This window comes from Panthera leo, chromosome D1 (genome assembly GCF_018350215.1).
Source record: "Panthera leo isolate Ple1 chromosome D1, P.leo_Ple1_pat1.1, whole genome shotgun sequence".
NCBI lineage: Eukaryota > Metazoa > Chordata > Mammalia > Carnivora > Felidae > Panthera > Panthera leo.
In genome coordinates, this window is record NC_056688.1 from 59466071 (window position 1) to 59491334 (window position 25264).

At 39.4% G+C, this 25264-nt stretch overlaps 1 protein-coding gene across 3 annotated transcripts in view; it reads right to left on the bottom strand.

Annotated features, from left to right (window-relative positions):
- The window catches only part of RNF121 (ring finger protein 121), an 83476-nt gene that overhangs the window by 29463 nt on the left and 28749 nt on the right, over positions 1 to 25264 (bottom strand). For all 3 annotated transcript variants that reach the window (XM_042904339.1, XM_042904340.1, XM_042904338.1), the window contains exons 2-3: positions 22410 to 22447; positions 19152 to 19293 (exon numbers count right to left, since the gene is read on the bottom strand). In XM_042904339.1, coding sequence (XP_042760273.1) covers positions 19152 to 19293; positions 22410 to 22441 — 174 coding nt within the window. In that variant the 5' untranslated portion in view covers positions 22442 to 22447. The remainder of the gene's footprint in view (positions 1 to 19151; positions 19294 to 22409; positions 22448 to 25264) is intronic.

Here is a 25264-nt window from a genome sequence, read left to right on the forward strand (position 1 = left end):
CAAGTATAGGATGGAAAAGGAATGGCTTAATAGCAGTTCATGTGGAACAGATCTAGGGGTTTCAGTTGACCACAAATTGCCAGGGAATATATGCCAAAAGGGCTGCTGCCAAAAAAGCCAAGGCAACCTTACGCTTTTTAACTAGGAGTATGTCCAGAATGAACGAGGCAGCAAGCAACTCTACTGTTCTCTGCTCTGTCAAAGCATCCTTAGGGCCCTGGGATTAGGTCTTGAGACCACAATGTACAAAGAATAAAACAAAGAAAAGTGGCCATAAGGGAGCAGCCAGGATTACAAATTTGGTCTAGAAACCAAATTACATAAAGACCAGCTGAAAGCCTAGGATAACAGGCCTGGGGAACTACAGGAAGGCACAGCTATTACTTTCAGTTATCTGAAGACTGTCCAGAGGCCCAGTAAGCTCAAATATTCAGTGTAGTTCTGTGATCAAGTAGGACTCCACACATTGCTAGAATACTCTACAGGGCAGAAACTTAGTTGGCAATTGCCTCCTACCACAGCCCTGGCACAGTCAACCTTACCACATGAGGCAGACCATTCCATTGCTAATAGATGTGCTAGATAGTTCTTCCCTGATACCAACCTGAAAAATCTGCCTTTGTGTACCTTCTGCCTCTGGGTCCAACTCTTGTCCTTTAGAGTGCCACGCAGTACATTTACTTCCTGTTTCTTTCTTTCCTTTTTTTTTTTTAAGTAGGTTTCACAAACAGGGCAGAGTCCAACACAGGGCCTGAACTCATAACCCTGAGATCAAGACCTGAGCTAATATCAATGCCTAACCAACTGAGCCACCCAGGCGCCCGCCCTACTTCCTATTTCTTACAACTACTCTTCTAATAACTAAAATTTCATCTTTTCCCCCAAGTCTTCTTCTCTCCCACCAAGAGTCAGTCAAGCAGTAACTTAACACTTACTGAGCGCTTACTGTACACCATGCTAAGTAAGGACTGCAGAATCCAGAGATAAAAAACAAAACTTCCTCAAGAACTTAAATCTACTGAGGAGAAAAAAACAATTATAATGCAGTATGATAAGTGCTATAATGCATTAAGCCCTGGTGGCCAAGAAAGTAGAGGAGAAGCTTTCACTCAACATGGGGGAACCAAGGAAGTCTTCCTGAAGAAAGCAACCTTGGATCTCTGTCCTAATGGCCTAGTAGGTGTAAGTAGAGAAAGGCATCATGATGAGTGTTCCAAGATAAGGAAACGTGGTATATTTGAGAAAATACAACTAACGTTTGAGGGAGGTGTGAGAAATGAGCCTAAAGAGTAGGCAAGGCTCAGAGAAAGCTGATGTATGCATCACACTTAGGAAGTTTTTATTACAGTCGGAGACGGAAAGTTTTTCCTTCTCATAGAAAGCGGATTAGCACCACCCTTCCCCATCTTAGTCCACATTCTCTAGCCACATTGTACTCACCCTCTTAATGTGTTGGTCTGATAAAAATCTATAGTACTTTAAAAAAACTTTTAACATTTACTTTTGAGAGACAGAGAGAGGCAGAGTATGAGCAGGGGAGGGACAGAAAGAGAGGGAGACACAAAATTCGAAGCAGGCTGCAGGCTCCGAGCTGTCAGCACAGAGCCTGACATGTGGCCCGAACTCACAAACCTGATCATGACCTGAGCAAGATCATGACCTGAGCCGAAGTTGGATGCTCAATGGACTGAGCTACCCAGGCGCCCCAAATCTATAGTACTTTAAAGATTTCTACGTAGGAGATTTTGCCACTCCTCCATCCCAGGAGGGAATAGCAGTTCAGGGGATAGGAGTTTGAAAAGATACTGTGTTTAGTAATAGAGATGATGAAAGCTTCTCCTTGGAGATCTTTAAAAATAGGATAGATACTTTTCCAGGCATAAACTTACTCCTTCCCCTGACCTCCCTGAGGGAGCTAAGGACTAAGTAATATTAGACTCTGAACAGATGATGAAAACTGAGCTAGAGAGAAGCCAAAAAGCAAGCTGGGCCTGGGCTAGGTTTCCAGTCCCGATCTTCTGTCTCCCAAGTCCTGCCTCCCTGATACCATTCACTTCTGAGTTTGTGATAAAACGCTGGAAAGGCTGAGGAGGCAATATGATGTAGCCAGTAAAGAGGATGGGGAAGGATGGATTTGGGCAAAAGGGAAAAATCAAGGAAAAATCAAGGGAGTTAAAAACAGAAATGACCATGGCAGAAACTGACAATTTGCTGAAGTTTTTGAGAAACTTCAAAAATTGGCTGAGTCCTCTCATGAAAAGAGTGCTTAACCAAGAATAAGATTTTGGTTTTATATCCAGCTCCCCAATTTAATGGTTATGTGCTCCCGGCAAATCTCTTCAGGATTTTACCCTCTGGTTTACTAATCTGAAAAAGGGAGATATATCCCTGTCCTCACTATCATATAAAGCTGTCATGAGGTTCCAATGAGATATCAGATGAGAAAAGTATTTTTTAAAATACCAACAAATTGAAACTATACGCAGCTTAAGGTAGTATTACTACTGCTGCTGTTATAGAAAAGAACAGTACTCTGACATTGAAATACAGAGAACAGTAGGACCTTTTGTTCCCAAATAGCAGGTAATTTTGACGAAGTTTTTCTTCTTTTAACTTAAAGGATGGACTTGAACTCCTAAGTTACAAGGAGATGTTTGATACTTTTCAGTGAAACCAGTCGACTGGCATACTTGCTCATAATCAGCCTAATGACTGGCAACATCCATGCTGCTCTAGGACAGCGCTTCTCATAAGGGGTGAATTTCCTCCCCAGGTGACATTTGGCAAAGTCTGGAGACATTTTTGATTGTCATTATTGGGGGAGGAAATGCCAGTGGCATCTAGTAGGTAGAGGCCAGGCATGCTGCTAAACATCCTACAGTGCACATGACAGTCCCCCACAAAATAAAGAATCATCTGGCCCAAAATGTGAATAATTTCCCTATTGAGAGACCTGGTCTAGGAGAACAGAGCTAGTGTTTTTCCACTCCATGGTCATGTGTGCCCACTGAAAGGGTGGGCTGCCAACTAGCACTAGTGAAGAACAGAATATTTCATTCATTTGAGAGAAACAGAGACTTATCAATTAATTCCATCATTCCTCAACATGCCATAAGAACCATTTTTTTTTTTTTTTAAAGCTCTGACAGCTAAGCTCAAACAGTTCATGTTTCTACGTCCCTCTCCTTTACACAACATTCTCTGGGGAGTTGTTCTGATTCTTTTTTATTCCCATTCTTTGTCCCACAAACATTCTAATGTGTTTAACATGTTTATTTTTTTGTTCTTACAAACTATTTTTTGTGCATGTCTTTTGATTAGTTGGCACTAATAAATTTGTTTCTGTTTGTTACATTTTCCACTCAGTACTCTGCTTTTAAGATCCACAAGCCCTTAAGGGTAAATCTTATGTGCTGCAAGGCAGCATCATGATTTGGATCCACCACATTTTACCTTTTTATTCAGACACATATACCCAGATTGCCTCCAACTCTTCAATTAACTGCCATAATTAACATTTAAATGAACCCCTTCTCACGTGTCCCTTGAGGCTATGCCACAGGTAGGTATATATTCCAGCTGACTGAATAGTGCCACGGTGCTCCCCAGAATGCCTGCCCTAGTCTTCAGACCTATAAAGAACACACAAAAGTTCCTAAAGTCTCTGATACCTGCCAATAGTTGGACATATCCAGCTTTCTAGTTTTTAGCCAATCTAATAGGTGTACAGTGATATCTCACTGTTGTTTTAACACGTGTTTTTCTAATTACTAAGGACCTAAATGTGAGACCTGAAAACCATAATACTCCTAAAAAAAAAAAACAAAAACAAAAACAAAACATAGATAGTAATCTCTTAGACATCAGCTTTAGCAACATTTTTCTAGATATGTCTCCTCAGGCAAGGAAGCAAGAGCAAAAATAAACTCTTTGGGCTACAACAAAATAAAAAGGTTTTACACAGCAAAGGAAACCATCAACAAAATGAAAAGGCAACTTATTATATGGGAGAAGATATTTGCAAATGATATATCTGATAAGGGGTTAATACCCAAGATATATAAAGAACGTATACAGCTCAACACAGAGGAGGAGGGGGAGGGGGAGAATAAAGTAATCTGATTAAAAATGGGCAGAAGACCCAAACAGACATTTTTCCCAAGAAGACATACAGATGGCCAACAAGTACACGAAAAGATGTTCAACATCACTAGTCATCAGGGAAATGCAAATCAAAACCAAAGTGAGATATCACCTCACACAGTCAGAATGGCTAGTATCAAAAAGAAATAACAAGGAATGTGAAAAAAAAAAAAGGGAAGCCTGGTGCACTGTAACTAGGTGCAGCCACTGTGGAAAACAGTGTGGAGGGTCCTAAAATAATTTAAAATAGAAATACCACATGATCCAGTGATTCCACTATTGGTTTCTCACCCACCCACCCCCTAAAAAAGAAACCAGTAATTTGAAAAGATAAGTGCAACATCTAAGTTTATTGCAGCATTATTCACAGCAGTTAAGATATGGAAGCAACTTAAGTGTCCAGTGATAGACAAATGAATAAAGGAGATGCACTGTGTGGTGTGTGTTTAATATTATGCAGCCATTCAAAAATAATGAACCCTTACCATTTGTGACAACATGGATGGACCTTGAGGGTATCGTGCTTAGTGAAAAAAGTCAGAGAAAGACAAATACCATATAATTTCACTTACATGTGGAATCTAAAAAACAAAACAAATGAACAAACAAAAAAGAAAGAGACTCATAAATAATAAATACAGAGAATAAACTGGTGGTTGCCAGAGAAGAATGGGGGGATGGGTAAAATAGATGAAAGGGATTAACAGGTACAAACTTTCAGTTATAAAAATAAATAAGTCAGGAGATTGAAAAGTAGAACAGGGGCACCTGGGTGGCTCAGTCATTTAATGGGCCAACTCTCGATTTTGCTAAGGTCATGATCTCACAGTTCTGGAACTGAGCTCCATGTCAGGCTCTCTGATGACAACACGGAGCCTGGTTAGGATTCTCTCTCTCTCTCTCTCTCTCTCTCTCTCCCTCTCCCTCTCCCTCTCCCTCTTTCTGCTCCTCCCCATCTTGCACACATGCTCTGTCTCTCTTTCTCTCTCTCAAAATATATAAATAAACTTAGAGGCACCTGGGTAGCTCAGTCAGTTAAGCGACTGACTCCTGCTTTCAGCTAGGGTCGTGATTTCACAGTTTGTGAGATCAAGCCCCACATCAGGCTCTGTGCTGACAGTGTGGAGCCTCCTTGGGATTCACTGTCTCCCTCTCTCTGCCCCTCCCCCACTTGCATGCTTGCTCTCTCTTTCTCTCTCTCAAAATAAACATTTATAAATAAATAAATAAAAGTACAACACAGGGAATACAGTTAATAAGATTGTAATAATGTTGTATGGTGACACTTACTAAATATACTTATCATGATAAGCACTGTGTAATGTATGCAATTGTCGAATGACTATGTTGAACACCTGAAAATAATATAACATTCTGTATCAACCATACTTCAATAAAAATTTTAAGGTAATTGAAATATCAAATATAAAAACTAGTCAATAATACGAACAATTGATAGAAGAAACCAAATGACTAGTAAGAAAAAAACACTCAACCTCACTAATAAAGAAATGATTAATTAGATATTTTTACCCTATTAGATTGACAAAGATTATTAAAAATACTGATGATTCCCTATATTCTCTTTAATACTGGGTAACAGCACCATTAACTTCTATTGGTGGGACTGTAAATTGCTATAACTTTTTGGGAAGGCAATCCAACAAGATCCATTAATAATTAAAATGTGTCTATCTTTTGACTAGGCAATTCCATTTCTAGGAATTCATTTTCAGAAATGCTTACACAGCTATGCATATTATATATGTAAAAAGTTTATCATGTATATTGTTATATACGTAAGGTACATATGTAAGATAAAATGTATATGTAATAAGTGAATTGTAACTGTGATAGACTTAATTAAAAGGTGTCTATCAGCAGAGGTAGGTTAAAATTTTTTTAAAAATCTATTTAAAAGAGGGCTACCTGGGTGGTTCAGTCGGTTGAGCTCCAGACTTTGGCTCAGGTCATGATCTCACAGTTTGTGAGTTCACGCCCCACATCGGGCTCACTACTGTCAGTGCATAGACCACTTCAGATTCTCTGTTCCCCTCTCTCTTTGCCCCTCCTCCCCTTGTGCTCCCTCTCTCAAAAATAAATAAACATAAAAAAAAAAAAAAAAAACTATTTAAAAGAATACTATCAGCCTGGGTAGCTCAGTTGGTTGAGTGCCCGACTTTGGCTCAGGTCATTATCTCGTGGTTCGCAAGCTGAAGCCCCACATTGGACTCTGTGCTGACAGCTCGGAGCCTGGAGCCTGCTTCAGATTCTCTGTCTTTGTCTCTCTCTGCTCCTCCCCTGCTCACGCTGTCTTTCTCGCTCTCTCAAAAATAAACATTAAAAAAAATTTTTTTAATTGCCTGTCTTTAAAAAAAAAAAGAATACCATGCATTACTAATTTAAGTGGATGACATGCTAATATAGATAGGTATTTGAGAGACAGTATTAGGTGAAAATATTGCAGAACCTAATGGATGTCATAAACATTATATGCATAGAAAAAATCTATAAACATAAAGTGTTAATAGCAGTTCTCTCTGGACACTTTCGATTTCTATGTCACATATATATTGTTTGGATTTTTTATAACACGTAGAACATTTATAATCAGAACAAAACCAAAATAAAAACAGAACAAAACCTCACCCTGCCTCTAGACAGCTTGGTTTTATCCTCTAAGAACAAAACAGGCCTTCATCTTTTTTGATAATTAGATAGGATACAGATTTTACAGCTGAGAGGGAAAACTTAAAAGAAGCCCAGTCGGCTATTCCATAAAAAGAAAAATAAAATCACAAAAATCCCTTACTCAACATCCCTGACAGGAGGTTGTCTAAACCCTCCCAAAACATATAGCCTGTGGGACACCTGGGAGGCTTAGTTGGTTGAGCATACAACTCTTGATTTCAGCTCAGATCACAATCCTAGGGTTGTGGGATTGAGTCCCATGTAGGGCTCAGCATGGCGCTTGCTTAAGATTTTCTCTCTCAGGGCACCTGGGTGGCTCAGTCAGTTAAGCAGCCGACTTGGGCTCAGGTCATGATCTCAAAGTTCGTGGGTTCAAGCCCCGCATCGGGCTCTGTGCTGACAGCTCAGAGCCTGGAACCTGCTTCAGATTCTGTGTCTCCCTCTCTGCCCCTCCCCTGCTTGCACTCTGTCTCTCAAAAATGAGTTAAAAAAAAAAAAAAGTTTGGGGCGCCTGGGTGGCTCAATCGGTTAAGCGGCCAATTTCGGCTCAGGTCATGATCTCACGGTCCGTTGAGTTCGACCCCGACATCGGGCTCTGTGCTGCCAGCTCAGAGCCTGGACCCTGTTTCAGATTCTGTGTCTCCCTCTCTCTGACCCTCCCCTGTTCATGCTCTGTCTCTCCCTGTCTCAAAAATAAATAAAACGTTAAAAAAAAAAATTAAAAAAAAAAAAGTTTAAAAAAATTAAAAAAAAAAAAAAAAAAGATTTTCTCTCCCTCTACCCCTCTCCCAACTCGCGTTCACTCTTACCACCCTCTAAAAAAAATTAAAAAAAACAAAAAACAAAACAACAAAAAAAGCCCATACAGCTGCTTGTGGTAGGAAAATCATTCCTTTCTAAGACAGTTCATTTTACTGTGGAACAGCTCCCACTGCTGGAAAAAAAAATTTTTTTTTAAGTAGGCTCCACACCCAAAGTGGAGCCTAATACAGAACTTGAATTCATGACCCTGAGATCAAGACCTGAACTAATAAGAGTCAGACCCTTAACCAACTGAGCCATCCAGGTGCCCCGAAAAATTTTAAATAATATTTAGCTGATATCTACATTCCTAAAAACTCATTACATAGCTTTAATCTGGGCCTTTGGAATTACATAAAATAACAACAGAAAAATATGTTAAAGCTTGAAAAGACTTTAGCAATCATGTACTCTTAACTATTCACTTTAAAGATGAAACACGGGCATGAGGAAACAGAGGCTTAGAGTAATGTGCCCATGCTCCAGTGCTAATTAACAACAGCGTTAGAAATAGATCTTATATCACCTGACTCCCACTTCAAGGCATTTTAAACTATGCCAAAATTCTATTGTTCAAAAAGCAAAAGAAGGTAACAGTTCCTAACTCATCCTATGAGGCTAGCATTACCTTGGTATCAAAGGAAGACAAACACATGAAGGGACACACACATGACAATAAAATTACAAACTAACATCCCTCACGAAGATAGAGATAAAAATTCTTAACAAAATACTAGCAAACTGAATGCTGCAGCATATGAAAAGGATTATACACCATGACCAAGTGGGATTTATACCAAGAATGCACCACATGATCTTCTCAACTGATGTAGAAAAAGGATCTGAGAAATCCAACACTCATTCACGATAAAAACACTCAACAAACTAGAAACAGAAGGGAACTTACTCATTATGATAAAGGGCACTTACGAAATACCCACAGCTCACACATTTAAAGATTAAGGACTAAAAGCTTTCCCTCTGAAGGGCACCTGGGTGGCTCAATTAAGTATCCAACTCTTGATTTTGGTTCAGGTCATGATCTCATGGTTCACTACGCCTGACAGGGCAAAGCCTGTTTGGGATTCTCTCTCTCACTCTCTATGCCCCTCCCCTGCTCATGCACACATGCTTTCTCTTTCTCTCTCTCAAAATAAATAAATAAACATTAATTAAAAAAAAAAAAAAACTTTCCCTCTAAGATCAGGAAAAAGAGAAGGATGCCCATTTCACCACTGCTATTCAACATTGTACTGGAAGTTCTATCCAGAGCAATTAAGCAAGATAAAAAAAAATCCAACTGGAAAAGAAGAAGTCATATATAGAAAATCCTAACAAATCCCCAAAAAACTATTAAAATTAATAAACAAATTCAGCCAAGTTGCAAGACACAAAATCAACACACAACACACAACAGCCAGCTATATTTCTATATATTAACAATGAATACAAAAAGAAAATTAAGAAAACAATTCCAATCACAATAGTATCCAAAACAAAATATTAGGAATACATTTAACAAAGGAGGTACAAAACTTATATGTTGGAAACCACAAAACAATGAAATTAAGGAGGATCTAAATACATAAAAAGACAATTCATAGTCACAAATGGCAATACTCCCCAAACTAATCTACAGATTCAGTTGCAATCCTTATCAAAATCACAACTCCTTTTTTGCAGAAATGGCAAAACTCATCTTAAAAATTAATAAGAAATTTCAAGGGACACAATAATCAAAACAATCTGGAAAAAGAACAAATTAAGAGGACTCACACTTCCCAATTTCAGAACTTACCAGGTTGCTATAGTAATCAAAAGTGTGGTGCTGAGACTTCCAGGGAAGATGGAATAGAAAGATCCCAAGCTCACCTCATCCCACAGATACAACTACATAAAACCCTGATCAGTGTAAATAACCCAGAATGATCCAAAGACTGGCTGAATGGACTCTCCAGAGCTACATGTAGAGAAGAGGCCACACTGAACAGGGTAGGAAGGGCGGAGACAAGGTAGGGAGCTAAATGGACCTATGGGATTATCCATTGGGATGAACAGACGCAGGGAGCCCAGAGCGGGGAGAGAAACAGATCCTCACACCAAGCACCGCAGGCATGGAGAACCTGAATAGGGAAGATGAATCCCTGTAACATTTGGTTTTGAAAATCAGAGGGTCCTACTCTCGTGAGTTCTTCAACCAGCCAGGCTTAACACCTGGAACTTTAAAAATCAGAGGGCTCAGCAGAGCCAGGAGGGGGATAGGAAACCGAGTCCCTGCCCTTAAAGAGACAGCACAACAAACAGCCCTGCAGAAATATAGCACAGAAGTAGCAATTTGAAAAACACCTGTGGTATACAGGAAGGAGATTTATTTATTAATCTCAGAGTACTTGCTAGAGGGCAGGGATCTTTAGGAGACTTCTTCAGGAACAAAGGAGCTTGCTGGCACCATTTCTCTCCTCCACCCTCTAGCCTAGACACATAGATACCTGCAGGAACCAGCACAGTGGCCAAAACTCACTCAACTTGCTAACTGCGGCCCCTGTCCTGTGCTCTCTTGTGGACATGCGCCTTTCAGCCAGGCCTCAGGTCTAGGTCCCCTCCCACAGCAAAACTATGTGGGCCTTGCTGGCATCTTGTACTTCACCTCATGTTCTCCTGAGGAAATGCCCCCATCCAGTACTTCCCTGGCTGGATCCCATCCCAAGCAGTGCTATAAGCTCAGCAGTGTACAAGCAGGCCCAACAAGAGTGAGCACCACTCCAAAGTGATTCCTGCCTCAGAGAGAGGGGAAGATAACTATATGTACCAGTCCAACTGCAACCCAAACAGTGGGCTGAGGGCAGACATTTGGTCTGACTGCAGGTCCCGCTTATCAACAAAAGCTTCTCAGGGGACAGCACAGAGAAAGCACCCTGCAGTTTGGTGCTACTACATCTCTGGCAAATGCTTCGTCTGACTCACCTCAAACCAAAGGCAGCCCCAGACTGGCCCACTAACACAGAGACCAAACCCTGCCCAAAACAGGCCAAGAGACCCATTGCAGACGACTGGACTAAAGACAAATGTGGCCTAGCCACAACAGTGCGGTGCATGCAACATACACTGGAGACACTCCTGAAGCAACAGGTTTTGGTGAACAGGGGACACTGCACTGCACGGTACTCCAGAACCTCTTCATCATGAAGCCACTACTTGATCTCTTCAAGATCAAGAGATATAGCTGACTTTTCTAACACACAGAAACAGACACAGAGAGTTAGACAAAAGAAAGAGGAGACCAAAGAATATGTCTCAAATGAAAGAAAAAGACAAAATCACAGCAAAAGAGCTAAATGCAGTGGAGATAAGTAATATGTCTGATAATTTACAGTAATGGTCATAAAGATACTCATTGGACTTGAGAAAGAGTGGAGATGTCAGTGAGACCCTTAACAAAAAAATAGAAAACATAAAAAAAGAACTATTACAGATGAAGAACTCAATAGCTGATATTAAAATATACTAGATGGAGTAAATAGTAGACTAGAGGAAACAGAAGAATGTATTAGCAACCTGGAGGAGAGAGTGTTGGAAAGCAATCAAGCTGGGCAGGAGAGTAGGAAAAAAAAAAAAATTAACAGACTTAAGAAATTCAGCAACACCTTCAAGTATAATAACATTTTCACTCTAGGGATCTCATAGGGAGAAGAGACAGAAAAGGGGACAGAAAATTTATTTCAGCTATTTAATAATAGCTGAAAATTTCCCATACCTGGGGAAGGAACAGAAATCCAGATACAGGAGGCACAGACATCCCCCAACAAAACCAAGAGAAGAAGGTCCACAACCAAGACACATAGCAATTAAGATAGCAAAAAGTAGTGATAAAGAGAGAATTTAAAAGCACCAAGAGAAAATAGTTACATACAAGGGAAACCTAAGGCTATCAGCTGATTTTTCAGCACACACTTCGTAGGCCAGGAAGGAATGGCATGATATATTCATAGTACTGGAAGAAAGAAAGGAAAAAAAAAAAAAAACAAAAAAAAAACCTTGCAAATGAGAATATCTAGCGAGGCTATCATTCAGAATAAAATGAGAGATAAAGACTTTCCTACACAAACAAAAGTTAAAGAAACTCATCACCGCTAAACCAGCCCTACAACAAAAGTTAAAGAGGATTCTTTGAGTAGAAAGGAAAGACCATAAGAAAAAATAAGAAAAGTAGGAAACACAAAAGTAATAAAATTAATACATCTATAAAAATCAGTCAGTGGATTCACAAAATAAAAGGATATACAGTATGACACCATATACCTAAAATGTGGGGGGGAGGAGGAATAAAGAATGGGTTGAAACTTAAGCGACCATCAACTTAACTTAGACTGCTATATGCATAAGATGTTATATATAAACCTAATGGTACCACAAATCAAAAACCAATAATAGATATGCAAAAAATTAAGAGAAAGGAATCCAAGAATATCACTAAAGAAAGCCAACAAGTCATAAGAGAAAAGAACAAGAGAAGAAAGGAACAGAGAGGAAGTACAAAAACAACCATAAAACAGGTAATAAGTGTTGATGAGAATGTGGAGAAAAAGGAACCCTTGCACACTGTTGGTGGGAAGGCAAACTGGTGTAGCCACTGTGGAAAACAATATGGAAGTTTCTCAAAAAGTTAAAAATAGAATTACTATATGATCCAGTAATTCCACCCCTGAGTATTTACCCAAAGAATACAAAACACTAATTTAAAAAGATATACCCAGGGGTGCCTGGTTGGCTCAGTCAGTTAAGTGTCTGACTCAGGGTTTTGGATCAGGTCATGGTCTCACGATTCATGGGATCAAACCCTGTGTCAGGCTCCGCACTGACAACATGAGGCCTGCTTGGGATTCTCTCTCTCCCTCTCTGCTCCTCTTCTGCTTGTGCATTTTCTCATCCTCTCTCAAAATAAATAAACTTTAAAAAAAATGGTATATGCGCCACTATGTTTATTGCAGCATTATTTACAATAGCCACATTGTGGAAGCAGCTCTAGTGTTGATCAAAAGATGAATAAAGAAGATGTGGTGTACACACACACACACACACACAGGAATATTACTCAACCATAAAAAAAGAATGGGACCCTGCCATTTGCAACAACATCGATGGATCTAGAGAGTATAATGCTAAGTGAGATAAGTCAGTTTTAGAATGATAAATATCATATGATTTCCTGGATACCCATATGCAAAAACATGAAGTTAGACCCTTACCTCATACTATTTACAAAAACTCAAAAGAGACCAAAGAGCTAAAAGTATAAAACTCTTCAAAAAGCACATAAAGATAAAAGCTTACTTAGTAATCTTGGATTTGGCAATGGATTCTTAGATATAACACTAAAAGCACAAGCAACAAAATAAAAAAATAGGTTTAACGGAGCACCTAGTGGCCAGTCAGTTAAGCATCCGACTTTGGCTCAAGTCATGATCTCATGGTTTGTGAGTTCAAACCCTATATTGGGCTCTATGCTGACAGCTCAGAGCCTGGAGCCTGCATCAGATTCTGTGTCTCCCCCTTTCTCCCTGCCCCTCCCCTGCTTGCACTCTGTGCCTCTCTGTCTCTCTTAAAAATAAACAAAAAGATAGACTTAAGGGTGCAAACTTGGAACAAGCAGTAAATAAACCACAGAGATCTAATGCAAAGTATAATGCATATGGATAACAATATTGTAATATAATCATCAAACCTGCTAAGAGATCAACCTTATTATTTCAACCACTAAAAACAAGGATAATTACATGATGTGATAGAGATGCTAAATGTTGTTATAATAGGAATCATATTACAATAGATAAATGTATCAATTAACATGTTGAACACCTTAAATGTAACCAATATTACATGTCAAATATATTCATTCAAAAAGGAAAAATAAATAAATTGGACATCAAACTTTAAAATGTTTATGCATCAAAGGGCACTATCAAAACAGTAAAAATGCAACCCACAGAATGGGAGAAAATTTTATAAATAACATATCTAATAACGGTCTAGTATACAAACTATATAAAGAACTCTTACAACTCAATAATAAAAAGACAAAAAGGAAAAACAAAAACCCAGTTAAAAATAGGCAAAGAGATTTCTCCATGGCAGATACACATGTGGCCAATAAATACATCAAATTATCCTCAACATCATTTGTCATTAGGGAAACACAAATCAAACCACAATGAGATACTACTTCATGCCCACTGGGGTGACTATAATAAAAACGAAAAAAGAAAAAAGAAAAGAAAAGAAAAAAGAACAAGTGTTGTGAGAATGTGGAGAAACTGGTTGGCTCAGTCGGTTAAGCACTTGACTCTTGATAACTGCTCAGATCCTGATCTCACAGTTTGTGGAATTCAGCCCTGTATTGGACTCTGTGGAGTCTGCTTGGGATTCTTTACCCCTCTCTGCTCCTCCCCCACTCAAAATAAATAAATACACTTTAAAAAAAAAAAAAAAAAGAAAAGAATGTGGAGGAATTGGAACCCAATGCACTGTGGGTTAGAATGTTAAATGGTATAGCTGCTATGGAAAAACGTTTGGCAGTTCTCAAAAAGTTAAATAGTTCTACTCCAGGGTATACCCTGCACTTCTACTCCAGCAATTCTACTGCGGGGGCATACCCAAGAATTGAATACAGGTGTTCAAATAAAAGTTTATAATGAATGCTTGTAGCAACACTATTCACAATAGCCAAAGGGTAGAAAGAACCCAAATGTCTATCAAACGATGAACGGATAAACAAAATGTGGCATGCCCATACAATAGAATATTATTCAGCCATAAAAAGGAATAAAGTACTGATACTAGAACATTGTTGAACCTTGAAACTATTATGCTATATGAAAGGAACCAGACAAAAAGCTACATATTGTATAATTCCATTTGTATGAATATCCAGAATAGGCAAATACATAGAAAACAGATTAGTGGTTGCCAGGGCCTGGTGGGAGGGGGAAATAGGACGTGATTGCTTAATGGATATGGGGTTTCCTTTTGGGGTAATGCAAATGCTCTAGAACTAATAGCAGCAATGGCTGCCCAACACTGTGGATGTACTAAAAACCACTGAATTATATACTTTAAAATGGTTAGAACAGTGAATTTTGTTATATGAAATTATTCTCAACAAAAATACAATTCTATCCCTCTTCTATATGAAATAGTATCTGAAAACATTTTTATGTCTTGAGCTCTTCTCTTAGGAGTGGAAGCAACAATAGCCACTAACAACATTAGCTTTAGAGTTTACAAAACACTTTACCGTACAATTTTATATAATTTTCACAACCTATGAGGTAGCTATCACTCCAACTTAGAGATAAGAAAAACAGGCTCAGAGAGATAGAAAATCATAGAGCTAAGAAGTGAGAGAGCTAAAAAAAATAAAATAAATAAAATAAAATAAAAAAAAGAAGTGAGAGAGCTTACTACTCAAGTCAGACTGGGATGGCTCCATTTTATTAACTGCCTCCATGGCAGACAGCTCCAACTTCTGATAAGCTTGAAAAAGGACAGGAGATGTCACTGTGTACAACGTTCTTGGGCAATTTTCTTCTTCCAAAGTTAGTATTTATTTATTTATTTTTTTACTATTTTTTTAAGTTTATTTATTTTGAGAGAGAGAGAGAGTGGATGCGAGCTGGGAAGGGGCAGAGAGGGAAAGAGATTCCCAAGCAGGCTCTGCACTGTCAGCACACAGCTAAATGTGGGGCTCGAACCCACAAACCATGAGATCATGACCTGAGCTGAAATAAAAATCAGACCCTTAACCAACGGAGCCACCCAGGAACCCCCAAAGTTAGTATTTTAATTAAAGCAGTAAGAATATCCACTGTACAAAAGTTAATAAAAGTTTTTTAAAAAACAATCTAGATTACTGTGTAACAGCAGCATAAAGCAGGACATTGCAGATTTCCTTTTCTAATTTTTGAAAAATAAGGGTTTAAGTTTCTCAGTTCAAGATATTTTATTTTTTTTAATTTTTTCAATGTTTTTATTATTTTTATTTTTGAGAGAGACAGAGTGCGAGCAGGGAAGGGGCAGAGAGGGAGGAAGACACAGAATCGGAAGCAGGCTCCAGGCTCTGAGCTGTCAGCACAGAGCCTGATGCAGGGCTTGAACTCACAAACCGCGAGATCATGACCTGAGCCAAAATCAGATGCTTAACTGACTGAGCCACCCAGGCACCCCCAAGATGTTTTATAATGTTAGCAGGTCGCTCACCAGTGAAGTTCAGTTTACAAGGTATGGCAGTAATGAGATAACTGTGCATGTTCCTTATACAAATGACTTCGTTAAATTAGTCACATTGCCTTTAAGGATTAACTAATGAATGACATCAGTGGTTTTCTAACACTGGTGAGTCCTATGTTTGTTCCTGAGAAGCAGAGAGTTACCCAACCCTGTATCAAGCAGAGCAGCCTCTTAATTGTTTTCTATACTGGGTTGTTCCTTAAGATATTATTTGAAGACAGGATTCCACAGCTTTTAAAAAAAAGTACTTACTGAAAACCACTATAGTACATACATGTATTCTCACTTCCTTTAGAGGTTTTCAAAAATCTCTGCAGATTGGCCAGCATTATATAATTAAGATTATCTTTAAATAGCAGCATAGAAATACCAAGGGGGTTTTCATTCTACACTTAGTTTATGAGTGGTCTTATTTTTCCCGGCTCATTTCAACCATCTTGGTAATCCCCATTTTATAGAGAAGGCACTATAATCATACACTGACAAACAAGTGACTTGTCTCAGGTATCAGGGCAAAGTATGACCAGTGTCTAGACATGGAGCCACACCTAGGTGGCTTAGCCTGCTGGATGGTCTCCAGTTCAAAAAGCCTTGGTGTCATGTGGTCACTTAATGCACTGTGACCTGAAGGTACAGATGTCTCTATTTGTGGTACATGTAACACTTGAGCTGGCTATAGGCCAGTAAGGTTCAGAACCTGTGTCTGTTCAAGGGCAAAGATTAGCCTCTCTTCCTTCTATGCTCTAGGTGACCCCTCAGTTCCCTGGTTGCTTTTTGCTTCAAGCAACCTATAGTACAGCAGAAATTATGAAACAGGAAATAAAAGACCTGGATTGAAATCCTGGCTCTATTAGTATTCCCTTCATGCGTCAATTCTCTGGGCCTCAGTTTGTTCATGGTACTTACCTTATGGGCTATTAGGAGGATTAAATGAGATAGAGCAGTTCATATCATGTGAGCTACAGACCCCTGGGCATGTCTGGCCATATTACCAGAGGTATGAAAAAGCATATAATTGAGCAAAAGAACCATTAGGTATTAAGATTAAAAACCCTGGAGTAAAATTGTTTGGGTTCAAATAATGGTTTTATCACTAGATCAAGTTACTTAGCCTTTGTCTCAGTTCCTCATTTGTAAATGGAGAAAAAATTACCTTACTGAATTATTATGGGGATTAGCTAAATCTATGCACCTAAAATACTTAGAATGTGGCTGGCATAGTAAGAATTCAATAAATACTAGCTATTGTTACTATTATATATGTGATTGTATATTCTTTACAAAGTATTATCATATGGGTGTTTGCCAAGTTTTTATGTTAAAAAAGGGTTGCCCATGAAAAGATTACAAACTTCTAAGAAAAAAATCCAGTACACTACACCTGCCATGTCCTAATCCACAGTAGTTAAATCTATGATTTTAATCTTTTCAAACTTATTGAGACTTGTTTTGTGGTGTAACATCTGTCCTATCCTGTAGTACAGTCAATGTGCCCTTGAGAAGAGTATGTATTCTGCTGTTGCTGGTTAGAGTGTGCCCTTTGGGTCTCTTAGGTCTAATTAGTTTTTTTTTTTTTTAATTTTTTTTTTTTCAACGTTTTTTATTTATTTTTGGGACAGAGAGAGACAGAGCATGAACAGGGGAGGGGCAGAGAGAGAGGGAGACACAGAATCGGAAACAGGCTCCAGGCTCCAGGCTCCGAGCCATCAGCCCAGAGCCTGACGCGGGGCTCGAACTCACAGACCGCGAGATCGTGACCTGGCTGAAGTCGGACGCTTAACCGACTGCGCCACCCAGGCGCCCCAGGTCTAATTAGTTTTTAATGCTGCTCAAGTCCACTATTAAGTATTGATATTCTATTTGGTTGCTCTTTCCATTACCAAAAGTAAGGTACTGAACTCTTCAACAATTATTGTACAACTGTCCATCTCTCCCTTCAATTCTGTCAATTTTTGCTTCACATATGTTGGGGCTCCTTTGTTAGGTATGTATGTGTTTATAATTATTGTATCTTCTTGTTGGATTGAACCTTTTATCGATATATAATGTCTTCTATGTCTTGTAAATTTTTTTGATTTAAAGTCTGTTGGTCTGATATTTAATAGCCACCCCAGCTCTCTTTTGATTATCATGTGCATGGAATATCTTTCTCCATCCCTTTACGTTTAATATCTGTGTCTTATGAGTCTCTCATGGTTGGTTTTTTTTTTTAATGTTTATTTATTTATTTTTTGAGAAAGAGAAAGAGAGAGGGAGGTAGGGAGGGAGAGGAAGAGAAAACACAAGCGGTGCAGGGGCAGAGAGAGAGGAAGACACAGAATCTGAAGCAGGCTCCAGGTTCTGAGTTGTCAGTGCAGAGCCTGACCCGGGGCTCAAACTCACAAACTGTGAGATCATGACCTGAGCCGAAGTTGGATGCTTAACCGACCGAGCCACCCAGGCACCTGGTTTGTTTTTGTTTTTGTTTTTTTTAAGTTTATTTATTTATTTTGAGAGAGAGATAGCATGCACATATGAGCAGGGGAGGGGCAGAGGGAGAGGGAGAGAGAGAGAATCCTAAGCAGGCTCTGCACTGTAAGCACAGAGCCTGATGTAGGGCCCAATCTCACAATGAGATCATGACCTGAGCCAAAATCAAACGTCGGACACATAATTGACTCTTATTATACCACCCAGGCACCCCTCTCATGGGGTTTTTAAACCAGTCTGCCAATCTCTGCCTTTTAATAGAAGAATTTAAACCATTTAAAGTAATTACCAATAAGGGAGGGTTTCCTTCTGCCATTCAGCTATACATTTTCTATATGTTTTACATGTTTTGTTCTTCATTTCCTCAATTATTACTTTTTTTTTTTTTTTTTTTTTTTTTAAATCTAAATCCTACCTGTAATATTTACTCGGAGGCTTGGTCTTCCCAATAAAGCGATCACCTCTCCCTCTATTTGAATAGTTTCTGATGAACACCTCCTCATGAATCTGTCCCAAAATGTTTACAAGGGAAGACCTACCTTTTCTGGCCATGGAAGTAGCCTTAGGTTCTATCCCTATTTTCACAATCTGGATTACTTGCCTCTTCAACACACATTTGCCATACACTCTTCACCATTCATATATAAAGTTTATTACTATTGTCCATTCCCCACCTATATGTGGCCTGGGTTAGGCTGGACCCCAGAATACTAAGGGTCTGTTGATGAATGTCATACAAAGAAGTGAGAGGCAAAGTAGCTTACATTGTAGGAGCGGGGGTGCCTCTGTTTCCACTGTACCAGAAGCAGCTGGGCCACCACCAAAGTAGCGATGAGGATGAGGACCATTTCAGCGTGCATGGCTTCATGGCCACGGTGCTTGGCATGCATGCGTGCGTGCTCAACCCTGAAAGCCAAACAGATGAGGTAAGGCAGGTCAGGGATGGTGTGATGGTAAAATAGCAATGCTTTCCAGGGACATCCCACCATCCCATAGCTCAGAACATATTCTTGTGCTTTGCAGCTGCAAGGTACTGTACAAATTAGAGAATAGAAAAATACAAATTTTAGAGAACAGGCACTGGGGGATAGAACCAGAGCTCTGTGGGCCCCAGTCAAAAATTCAGCTACTGGAGTTAAAGGTGGGTTGTCTGCTGCCCACCTGCAAGAGCAGAAACAGCTGACACCTTTCCTGTAGGAAAGAGGTCCCAGGTGAAGCCTGTAGTCACTGCCCATTTCAGTCCTATTTCAACCTGTCACTGGAAGGAGAAAGTAACCCAGAGAAAAGGTTATAGCTATAAAGTCTCATAATCCTACTCAGTGATATTATGACACCAATTAAGAAGTAATACTGCAGATGTGTACTAATTCCAGGGTTAAAGTCTTGCTTTATTTGTCCTACCCTCTCTGTCAGGACCAGGGATTCTGAAAGCTAGTTAATGCCTGAAAAATCTGGACTGCTTCAACTTTATACTAATTCAACAGTGACTACACCATCAGTGTCCACAGGTAAATAGCCTCCTCAAGGGCTCAAGGAAGAGTACAACCGAAAACTCATATAATCTAAGACAGGCATTCTCTGGTCCAGAGGACTGGCAACAAGTGATTCCCTTGGCCAATATAGGCAAAGAGCTTCCTCTAAGAATGCAAAAGAGTCAATCCTACCATTCTGGGTCAGAGTCAGCCAACAGAGAGAAAAAAGGAAGGAGTTAGAAAACTAAATATAAATACAGCCTGTAGTCAGGAGCTTTTATGCAAATTCTCCATGCATGGGGATATTAGGGAGAGAGGGATAGGACAACATAAATGGTATCTTCATAGAGTTCCCAGGAGCAATGAGAGACTATGCAAGAAGAACCCAATGGGATGAATTACATAAGAGATAAATGATAAAGCAAAGAGTTAATTGTACATCTAGATGGTGGGTGTAAAGGTGTTTACTGTGTAATTCTTTCAATTTTTCTGAGATTTTTCATAATAAAATGTTAGGGAAGAAACATGGTAGGGGAGTGGGCAGCCAAATGTCAGCAGCCAGCCACAGCACCTAAGAGTTTATCCTAGGTGGGAGAATCTGACAAAAAGAAAATATGGAGTGTAAGTCAGAAAAACTTAGGTTCAGACATCCATGTGGCCTTGGCCAAGAAAATTCACATCTCTACATCACAATTTCTTCATTTGTCAAAAAGAGTCCATATCTTTGCTGCTTCCCTCATAGGGTTGTTGTGAGGATAAGCTAAACTAAAAGGGCAAAGGGCATTTTAAAAACCTAAAGACTGTGGGGAGTTATAAAGATAACAAGACATAAATTTCTTATTCGCAGACAGTATATGACTGAATGGATGTACACAACAAAAAATCAAAGAAATATCTAGAAAATACCGGAGAAGATCTAGTTCAGGTTCCCACCCAATGCAAACATTATCTTTATAATATTTGTTTGAATACTTCCACTGGCTGAGAACATCTGCCTCTTAAAGTAGTTAGGGAACTATGTGTCTGGCACATTGTAGGTGTTCACATGTGTTATGAAGAAATAAAATTCCAATGCTTTAAGGGCAGAAGTTCACTATACCACAATTATTAAAGCTGTCTCTGATAACGAGACAAAATATCTATCTATAGCTTCAATCCATTGGACCTAATCTTATACTCTGGAACAACAAAGGATATTTTCACTCTTCTTACCCAGCGCTGCTCTTTCAAAGATTTGTCATGATCTTATTTAAAAACAAAAACAAAAACTATCCTCTTCCTACTATCACTTTTCTGTGCCCTTTTAGGCTAACAGTTCTTTTCAACACTATTCATATAATATAATGTGAAAACCATTAAACCTGGTTGCCTTCTTCTAGACATTATCTAGCTAAAGATCTTCTTAATATACAGTGTTTACAACAAAATCAATGTGGACTCAGTGAAGCAGAGCACGGTGGAACTATCACCACCCTAAAGCAGATAATATATTTTTAGAAACATCTTCCAAATTTTGGAATGTTTTGATAGCTGAGGTAAAAAACTAGTACATATTAAGCTTACAGTCACCTAAAATCTTGCTGGGTTTGTCATATAAGTTGGTATCTTTGCAATTCTCCATTTTTATAATCTAAATGAAGGGGGGTTTTGCACTATTTTTTTTTTTTTTTTTTAATTTTTTTTTTCAACTTTTTAAATTTATTTTTGGGACAGAGAGAGACAGAGCATGAACGGGGGAGGGGCAGAGAGAGAGGGAGACACAGAATCGGAAACAGGCTCCAGGCTCCGAGCCATCAGCCCAGAGCCTGACGCGGGGCTCGAACTCACGGACCGCGAGATCGTGACCTGGCTGAAGTCGGACGCTTAACCGACTGCGCCACCCAGGCGCCCCGGTTTTGCACTATTAATAAAGTCTACATGGTTGATTTCAGCTCATTGGTCAGCTACCTTGTGAAGTTTGTGGGGTAAGCACTCTGAAAGTTCTTTACTGATGAGTAATCATGACAATATTTGTTGACTCACTCTGGTTACAAAACATGTTAGTAGCAGAGTTGAGATCAGAAGACACATCTCTCATTTTTCACCCAGAGCTCTCTGCCCTGTTCATGGATAATGATATTAATGATGATAATCAACACTTACTGGAAGCTTACCACATGCCAGGCATTGTTCTAAGATTTTCACATATATTAATCCCCACAACTACTCTATGCGGTACAGGTACTGTCGTAATCTTCATTGTGCAAACTGGTAAAATTAAGGTAGTAAGAAACTAAGTAACTTGCCGAAGACCGCACAGCTAGGAAATGGCAGAACTAGTAGTGTTCAAACCCAAATAAATGGTTTGGTGCAATTACCTATTTACTCCCCAGGACTGAAGGAGCTACTCAGGAGTAACCCAAGTACTGGGAAAGATCCCAAATGACCTGTCTTACTGGTCAAGAGTCACTGCCTCCCCACAGCCAAGTTAGCAAAAGGGAAGATATACAACTCTATTAGTAGGATTAATTTATAGTTTCCAGCCTAAGGGGCCCACACTGTCACACTTACCTCCATTGCTCCTCTGGGGAGAGGTCCGACATATCAACCTGTAGAAAGACACCACAAGAAAAATCCATTACTGTCTGAGAACTATCCCTGCCCAACATAAGGTGCTCATACATTCATCATTATCTTCAAGGAATTACAAGAAGCTTTCAAGTGTCGTAATCTGTATGGAACCTTCCCCAATACTCTATTTCCCACTGATCTCTCCCTTCTCTAACCACTTACTTTGTCTCATGTCTATGACTGACAGTATATTGTATGTATATGCAAGGCAATGAGGATAGGAGAGTAACTCTAACCCCTAAGATGTTCACAGCCTTGTCAGGAAGTCACACATATATACAGAAAATTTCTTTATTATATGCTGAGGACTAGTTAGAGAAGAATAAAGAAATGGCTTCTGATCCAATCTGGGGTGTTATAGATTGGAGAGAGTTCCCAGAGGAGATGTGAAATATCATCCAGATGAAAAAATAAGAGAAATAAATGTTCCAGGCAAAGGGACTAACATAAACATGAAGGAATAAAGTTGCATACAACTTTATTTATTTATTTGTATAGCATACAAATAAATGAGTATGGCTAGAGCAAAAAGTATGAATCAGAATTAGTGGGAGATGAAGCTAAATAAAATATTTTGTCATATAATGCTGTTTGAGTCTAAATGGCTTTATGGCATCAGGCAAAACATTAGACTAGGGTGAACTAAGCTTCAGTCTGCTCTGCTATTAACTAGTAGTATGGCCTTCCAACTTCAAAGTTCTGGTTCTATTTGTTAGTCTTGTCCTTTTAGAACAGGGTTTCTCAACCTTGACATTAGGGATATTTGAGACTGGTTCATTTTTTTGGTGGGGTGGGGAGTTCTCTGTACACTGTAGGATGTTTTAGCAGCATCCCTGGCCTCACCCTCTAGATGCCAATAGCATCTCCACAGAAGCAACTATGTCTACAGACATTGTAAAATGTCCCCTGTGGAAAGAAAACTGCCTCCAGTTGAAAACCACTGCCCAAAAATAAACTCTTTGAGTTCAGGACTCAGAAAGCAGTCTTCTGCTTCCTTGCAGCCACACAAAAGCATACCCAAGTGTCAGTACATAAGTCAAAAACATTACTTTCATACATTCTTTTACTGACCTGAACTGAAAATGTTTCTTGATGTCAAGAGGAGAGACAATTCTCAAATGTATCAATCAACAAATATTCTTTTAGTACCTATGATGTTCAAGGCCCAATTTCCCACTGTTCCTATGATAATTTCAGAAAAGTACTTTACATGGAATGTTTGATTTAAAATGGGCAGAACTCTCCTACTGAGTCAAATCAGCACATATTTACCAGGCATCCTTTTATATGTGTGTATTGTGTACTCCCATCACTCTTTAGGGAGGGCTTTCTGATTTCTACATGTCCCAGCTAAGTTAAAACAAAACAAAACAAAAACAACAACAACATCTCAAGGCTTCACCCAGCCAATCAGGATAATGAAGTCAACCACCTCCTCTCTTTTCCTAATTCACACAATGCCTCACAGAATATATTCAGGTGTCCTGACTCAGGCCTTCATCTCCCCCGGAAAAAAAGAGGCCCCAGAGTATCCCAGAAGGACAAGTGGATATAAGAAATGGAAATGCCCAGGGTGCCTGGGTGGCTCAGTTGGTTAAGTGTCTGACTTTGGCTCAGGTCACGATCTCGGTTCATGAGTTCGAGTCCCACATCGGGCTCTGTGCTGACAGCTCAGAGCCTGGAGCCTGCTTCGGATTCTGTGTTTCCCTCTCTCTCTGCTCCTGCCCTGCTCACACTCTGTCTCTGTCTCTCAAAAAGTGAATAAACATTTAAAAAAATTAAAAAAAAAAAAAAAAAGAGAAGAAATGGAAATGCCCATTTGGGCAGTACCTGAGCAGACAATTAAGGACCATATTTCTAAAGAAACAATCCATATGGTTTCACACTACGTATCAAAACTCTTTTCCTTTTTTCCAACTTGAACCTGCATCTTGCCAAACCAGTCTGTTCATTGTCCCAAAACACATGGGTCTCATTCCTGTCTCTAGCCTTTGCATATCCTTCCTTTTGATTGCCATGTCTCCCTCTCTTTTTTCCCATCCAAGTCCAACTTGTCCTTTGAGGAACCAGCTGCAATTTCACCTTCTCTGGAGAAGCCTTCCCTGATCCTCTAGCTTAGTGAATGTGGCCCTCTGGTTTTCTCAAGCATGGATTTTTCTCCTTCTCACTCAAAGTGTAGTACAAAGGCTAGTGTCAACTTTATTTGGGTGCTTGTTAGAAATGCAGAATCTCAGGCATCACTCCAGACCCACTGAATCAGAATTAAAAAAAAAAAAAAAAGTTTATTATAAGCATGAGTGCATGAGCATGGGGAGGGGCAAAGAGAGTAGAGAGAGAGAGAACCCAAAGCAGGCTCTGTGCTGTCAGTGCAGAGCCTGACACAGGGCTTGATCCCACAAACCATGAGATCATGACCTGAGCCGAATGAAGAGTTGGATGCTTAACTGACTGAGCCACCCAGGCACCCCCAGAATCCTCCTTTTAATAAGATCTCCAGATGATCTGTATGCACATTAAATTTTAGAAGCACTGTTCCATGCCATTCATTCATAGTCTTATGTTATCTTAGACATGATTGCCAAGTGATCTAACTGCTTCTTAAGGCAGGACCAGCATTAAGGTCGGGGTAAGCAAGGGACCTAGGGCTCAAAATTTAAGGAGGCACTCACTGTCAGGTACTAATCCTCCACTTGCATGACCTTGAAAGTGAGTGTCTCCTTAAAGTTTGTACCCTAAGTGCCTTGTTTGCTTCACTCTATTCCTAGCCTGCTTTTGTGTAACTTGCTCCCATCCCA